This window comes from Anolis carolinensis, unplaced genomic scaffold (assembly GCF_035594765.1).
Source record: "Anolis carolinensis isolate JA03-04 unplaced genomic scaffold, rAnoCar3.1.pri scaffold_107, whole genome shotgun sequence".
NCBI classification, from domain to species: Eukaryota; Metazoa; Chordata; class Lepidosauria; order Squamata; family Dactyloidae; genus Anolis; species Anolis carolinensis.
Genome location: NW_026943916.1, coordinates 45,125 through 51,819, shown reverse-complemented (window position 1 = coordinate 51,819; position 6,695 = coordinate 45,125). Strand labels below are relative to the sequence as shown.

Here is a 6,695-nt window from a genome sequence, read left to right as displayed (position 1 = left end):
AAATTAAACAGGAAATATCACTTTCAAACCTGGAGCAGAAAAAAATTCAAAGTTTGTTACATAGTGCAATCAGTGTACTGAGGGAGCGAGATGGGAAGGTGCAACCAGGTAGAGCTTGAAATGGGAACCCAAGAGGCTTATATTCACCCGTGAGGCTTCCCTGGGGTGGGATCGGGGCCTCCCGTGAGCCCTTGTCTCCTCAGGAGCAAGGCAGGGGTCCTTCTCGTAGTGACGGTACACCTTCTTCTGCCTCCTTAGGAAGCTGCTGGAGGACTGGGTGGCGTCCCGAGGAAGGACCTACAAGAGGCCCCCCATGCGCCCCGCTGCCCCGAAGCCTCCGAAGGCAAAGTCCAGCCTGAACCTCGCCTTCTGGGGCTCCTTGGAGGAGGAGGAGGAGAAAGAGGAAGCGGAGAAGGAGGAGCAGCACCTGGCCAACGAGATCACACACACCTTGGCAGAGTGCCGGAAGCTGGCCGAAGAGGTAGGTGACCGGAGTGGGGGGCTTCCCCGGTTCAGGCCCAGACTATTTAAAAAATGGCATCTCCACATACAAACCAGCACAAGCACTGCGGTCTGCAGAGGAGGCCGTGCTCTCGGTCCCACCACCATCCTAAGCTCAAACTAAAAACGTCCCCTTTTTCCTCTCCTTTAAAAAGCTTTTAAAAAAACCATTTATGCAGTTTAGCTTACGGAGAGGAAGACTAGTACACCTCTATATATATATCCTCGTCTAGATATTGTACACCTACCTCAACCCATACGAAGCCGTCATATACTTTATAATATATGCACTTAGAATCATAGAATAGTAGAGTTAGAAGAGACCTCATGGGCCATCCAGTCCAACCCCCTGCCAAGAAGCAGGAAATCGCATTCAAAGCACCCCCGACAGATGGCCATTCCACTCTTTACATTCCACTCTATCTCCCCGAGGGGATTCGGGGAGGATTACAGAACACATATATGCTATACTACGGGCCGGCAGAACGTTGGATAAGCGAATATGTTGGATAATAAGGAGAGATTAAGGAAAAGCCTATTAAACATTAAATTAGGTTATGATTTTACAAATTAAGCCCCAAAACATCATGTTATACAACAAATTTGACAGAAAATGTAGTTCAATACACAGCAATGTTATGTAGGAAATACTGTATTTACAAATTTGGCACCAAAATATCACGATGTATTGAAGACATTGACTACAAAAATGCATTGGATAATCCAGAACGTTGGATAAGCGAGTGTTGGATAAGTGAGACTCTATTGTAATATTATAATGTAATACAAAATAATATTTATACAGTATTATAATGGTATATTTATATTACATGCAATATTACGAATAATATTACAATATAGTGGTATAGTACAATATAGTATATAGCCGGGCTGTGATGCAGGCTGTTGAGCAACCAGCTGCAACAAATCACTCTGACCAAGAGGCCATGAGTTCGAGGCCAACTCGGAGCCCCGTGTTTGTCTCTGTCTTTGTTCTATGTTAAGGCATTGAATGTTTGCCTTATATGTGTAATGTGATCCTCCGTGAGTCCCCTTCGGGGTGAGAAGGGCGGAATATAAATACTGTAAATAAATAAAATAAATCAATCTATATATATAAAAGAGTGATGGCATCAGGGCAGCGGACAAAACAACAAAACTACAGGCCACCCAACCTCGAAATTTGACAACACAACCCATCATTCACGGCTCTAAGTTGATACAACAAAAAGAAAAGAAAAATAAAGTCCTAATTACAGGGAGAGGAATAATAGTTTTTATCCAATTGCTGCCAGTTAGAAGGCTAAGCTCCGCCCACTTGGTCTCCTAGCAACCTACTCAGCCCAGGGGACAGGCACAGTTAGTCCTCACTTAGGCCTCTTCCACAGATTATCAGATTTTAACTGGATTATATGGCAGTGTAGACTCAAGGCCCTTCCACACAGCTATATAACCCATTTAGAATCTTATATTATCTGCTTTGAACTGGATTATCTTGACTCCACACTGCCATATAATCCACTTCAGTGTGCATACTAAACATAAAGACTACCATACAACAGACATTCAATACTACCACTACCTCAACAATTTCTCACCAACACCACCAGACAATGCCACAGCAACGCGTGGCCGGGCAAAGCTAGTAGTAATATATATTGCTTATATTGTGCTATACGAATAATATAATATACTGTATGTACATATGACTTGTGAGCCGCCCTGAGTCCCCTTCGGGGTGAGAAGGGCGGGATATAAATGTCACTAATAAATAATATATAAATAAATGGCAAACATTTACTGCTGTTATACAGTTAGCAAGGACAGACAATACATAAACAGAAGTGAAGGCAGTTCCCATTTTTTCCATTTCTGGCACCTGGGGGAACCCTGTGGGCACCTATTCAAGACCCCTTATCTCCTTGTGCCCATTCCCTGATTCCTTCCGTCCTCCTTCTCTCCGTCTTCAGGGCCTTCCTGAAGAGCAGATCCTCGCAGCGCTGACCCGCATCCCGCAAGTGGAGAGGTTTGCCCAGTTCTGGGTCTGCAAAGCCACGCTAGAGGCGCAGAGGGGCTCCTTGGACGTGGCAGGGCTCTACGAAGCCGCCCTCTCCGCTGGGGCCACGGTGAGTGGAGGCCTCGGGGCTCAAAAAGCAGTCAGAGAGCAGCAGCAGCAGCAACATATACCAGTTTGACAGAGCAATAGCAAAGCAGCAGAGCAAACGAGCTTCAGCAACTCACGGAGCAGAGTCAAGCTTAAGCTTTATTGAAAAGAACTACTGTACATTTCTGTCTAAGAAATATATACCATATATATGGTGGCACAGTGTGTTAAAGCACTGAGCTGCTGGACTTGCCGACCGAAAGGTTGCAGGTTCAAATCCTGGGAGCGGAATGAGCGCCCGCTGTTAGCCCCAGCTCCTGCCAACCTAGCAATTCGAAAACATGCAAATGTGAGTAGATAAATAGGTACTGCTCCGTCGGGAAGGTAACGGCGCTCCATGCAGTCATGCCTATGGCCACATGACCTTGGAGTTGTCTATGGACAATGCCGGCTCTTCGGTTTAGAAATGGAGATGAGCACCAACCCCCAGAGTATGAGTAGATCAATAGGTACCGCTCTGGCGGGAAGGTAACGGTGTTCCATGCAGTCATGCCAATGGCCACATGACCTTGGAGGTGTCTACGGACAACGCCGGCTCTTTGGCGTAGAAATGGAGATGAGCACCAACCCCCAGAGTGTGAGTAGATCAATAGGTACCGCTCCGGTGGGAAGGTAACACTGGCGCTCCATGCAGTCATGCCAGCCACATGACCTTGGAGGTGTCTACGGACAACGCCGGCTCTTCGGCTTAGAAATGGAGATGAGCACCAACCCCAAGAATCGGTCACGACTGGACTTAACGTCAGGGAAAACCTTTACCTTTTATACTCGAGTATAAGCCAAGGCACCTAATTTTACAACAAAAAAACTGGGAAAACATTGACTCCAGTATAAGCCGAGATACCAATAAAATTACATTAATTGAGGCCTCAGTAATTTAAATGTTTTTGGATCTTTACATCAAACTGTAATTTAAGATAATGTAAATGTGCTTATGTATCCTTTTAATAATAATAGAGTGAAATAATAAATGTAACAATACCAATAATAATAGAGAAAAATAATTAATATACCATATATACTTGAGTATAAGCTGACCTGAATATAAGCCCACCAGGACCCTCACCCGAGCATAAGCCGAGGAAGGTTTTTTTCAGTCCTAAAAAAGGGCTGAAAAACTAGGCTTATACTCAAGTATATACAGTAGCTCTCTAGGTTGATGTGGGTTTTCTGGGCTGTCTGGCCATGTTCCAGAAGCATTCTCTCCTGACGTTTCACCCACATCAATGGCAGGCATCCTCAGAGGTTGTGAGGTCTGTTGGAAACTAGGCAAGTGGGGTTTATATATCCAGGGTGGGAGAAAGAATTCTTGTCTATTGGATACAAATATGAATGTTGCAACTGGCCCCCTTGATTAGCATTGAATAGCATTGCAGCTTCAATGCCTGGCTGCTTTCTGCCTGAGGGAATTGTTTCCTGTCTGGAATTCCCCTGTTTTCTGAGTGTTGTTCTTTATTTTAGAGTTTTTTTGTAAACGCTGCAAAGCCAATCAATTGTAATGTAGCAAAATGGTGAGGATGAACCCAGCCGCAGCTGCACCCGCATCCACACCTGCCCAACCTGTAGCTACGAAGGAGTAGTTTCTCATTCTTCCTCTTGTTGCAGCCGCTGCAGGAGCTGCGAGATGCTGTCACGGGTATTTTGAAGAATGTCAAGGCACCGTCCAGGGGTGAGCGTGCCATGGGATCCCTTTGCACGAGAGACCCGGAGCCTGTGAGCCCTTCTGGAGTGTGTTTCCCTTCGACCCCTGCAGCCAGCCCTGTTCCAGAGGAAGATGTGGACCCTCCCCAGACTCCTCAGCAAAGCCCACCGTGGGCTAAGCCCTGCTCGGCCATCAAGCTCCAGATCCTTTCCCTGCCCAGGTGAGACCCCCATACACACAGACCTTGCCCTTTGCTCCCCTCTTTCCCCAATGAGAAGCCATCTCCCCACTCAGTGCCCTTGGCTGCCTTCCTGACTGGCCACCTATGTTGGCTGAGTAGGCCTATTAACAAAAGACCCTTCCCATAAACGTACAGCAGAGTAACTTATTAACTGCAGCATCACCCAGCACCAGTAGCCAAAAGTGATAGAAAGAACAAAAACACAGACCAATGTTATCTCGTGCTTTGGAGACTTTTTGTTATAGCAAAATTATATAGTTGCAGTAATTACAAAAACAAGATTTCCACAACACAAAGTTCTTTATACAGTAGAGTCTCACTTATCCAACATTCACTTATCCAACGTTCTGGATTATCCAAGGCAATTTTGTAGTCAATGTTTTCAATACATCATGATATTTTGGTGCTACATTTGTAAATACAGTAATTACTACATAGCATTACTGCATATTGAACTACTTTTTCTGTCAAATTCGTTGTATAACATGATGTTTGGGTGCTTAATCTGTAAAATCATAACCTAATTTGGTGTTTAATAGGCTTCTCCTTAACCTCTCCTTATTATCCAACATATTCGCTTATTCAGCGTTCTGCCGACCCGTTATGTTGAATACTTGAGACTCTACTGTACTTCCTTGCTTCCACGCTGGGCTTCTTTCTCATGCAAATAAAACAGTTTCGCTTTCACAGAGCCTCCTCTCACACCAAACTTACACAGGAGCTTCACACATGAGGAACTTCAACCTGGGGCTTTTTTCACCGAAGCTTCACGCTGAGGCCTACCTCACACTGAGGCATTCTCTCACACACTTGAGTTCTACCTCATACTCCTCAGGACGACACTAGCTTTTTTAACCCTTTCAGTGCTTGACTCACATTTTTGTAATTAAAAATATCTAGTTAATATTTAATATTTCTGACAACCGGAGGGAGGGAGAGAGAGAGAGAGGAAAGAAGAAAGGAGTGTGTGAGAGAGAAAGGAAGGGATGGACTTCTCCGCTCTCTGCCTTCCAGGTCCAGCAAGCGAAGCCCTTGGCCAGAGGTGAGACTCCTGACCCCCGTGCGACGGTCCCTGCGCATTGAAGGCGCCACCGCTTCCTACCCACAGATGCTGAGGGACCACGACCCTGTCGTCTCCTCCCTGGAGGAAATCGTGGCCGCAGACCACGGGAGCCAATTCCTCTTCCGCAGCAACACAGCTCTGCCCAGAGCGGTGAGAGTGGCCGACTTTGTGACTGGACGGGCCACCTGTGGGCACAATGCCACCCCGGCCACGACGAAAGCATCATTGCCACGTTGAGGAGTGTTCACACCACCTCCTTTCCTCCCAGCCTCCTTCTTTCTCTTTCTTTGTAAACAAGACTGGACCCACAGCATTGTTCTCTGAAGCCCTTTTGGAAACATGTCCGTCTTTATTCTTCAATCCATCAATCGGTGTGTTGTCAAAAACTTTCATGGCCAGAATCCCTGGGTTGCTGTGAGTTTTCCGTGCTGTCTGGCCATGTTCCAGAAGCATTGTCTCCCGACGTATCGCCCACATCAGCAACCCAATCAATCAGCCTTTATTACAAGGAGGAAAAGTGCACAGCAGATTCCTAAACTGATGAGGCCCACTTAAGAACAGGATGAGTTCAATGCTAAATGCATACAAACAAGGAAAAAACACTGCAAATCTATACAAGGCAAGTTTCAGCCTGGGTTTAATACAGGAAGTTGTCTTATCCCGGCTACTTCAGAGAGAAACTTTGCAACAACCAGGGCCACATGGTGGAAACTATCACTAGTACAAACCTCACATGAAATTGGGCTGATCAAATCAGGGGGTATTATGAAATTGTGGTGTTACGTTGGCCGTTTACTGCTACATTTTGTTTCTGCACTTTGTGTATTTTGCATGTTGTATCTTGAGTGCTCTGTGAGCCGCCCTGAATCCCTCTGGGAGATGGTGGCAAGGTACAAATAAAATATTATTATTATTACAGTAGAGTTCCGCTCATCAGATACACCGTATTATCCAACCAGGGCCGGCCCAAAGTAATTTTCAAGTGTAGGCGAACCGAATTTTGGCGCCCGCCCCCCAAAACCAATCACTGAAAAATGAGTGTTGGATAAGCGGAAATGTTGGATAATAAGGAGGGATTAAGGAA

At 45.7% G+C, this 6,695-nt stretch overlaps 1 protein-coding gene across 1 annotated transcript; it reads left to right on the top strand.

Moving 5' to 3' along the window:
• The first annotated feature begins 242 nt into the window (after positions 1 to 242).
• LOC134295219 (cytoskeleton-associated protein 2-like) lies at positions 243 to 6,527 on the top strand. Its single transcript, XM_062967084.1, has 4 exons — positions 243 to 481; positions 2,472 to 2,627; positions 4,271 to 4,527; positions 5,563 to 6,527. Exons 1-4 carry the CDS (start codon positions 314 to 316, stop codon positions 5,846 to 5,848), a joined length of 867 nt encoding a protein of 288 aa, XP_062823154.1. The 5' UTR covers positions 243 to 313; the 3' UTR covers positions 5,849 to 6,527.
• Positions 6,528 to 6,695: the final 168 nt, after the last annotated feature.

Bases quoted from the DNA above. Each gene is read 5' to 3' on its own strand.
- LOC134295219 (XM_062967084.1), top strand. From the start codon at position 314: ATGCGCCCCGCTGCCCCGAAGCCTCCGAAGGCAAAGTCCAGCCTGAAC. The intron at 482-2,471 runs GTAGGTGACCGG...CTCCGTCTTCAG, and splicing joins GCCGGAAGCTGGCCGAAGAG to GGCCTTCCTGAAGAGCAGAT. The intron at 4,528-5,562 runs GTGAGACCCCCA...TCTGCCTTCCAG, and splicing joins CAGATCCTTTCCCTGCCCAG to GTCCAGCAAGCGAAGCCCTT.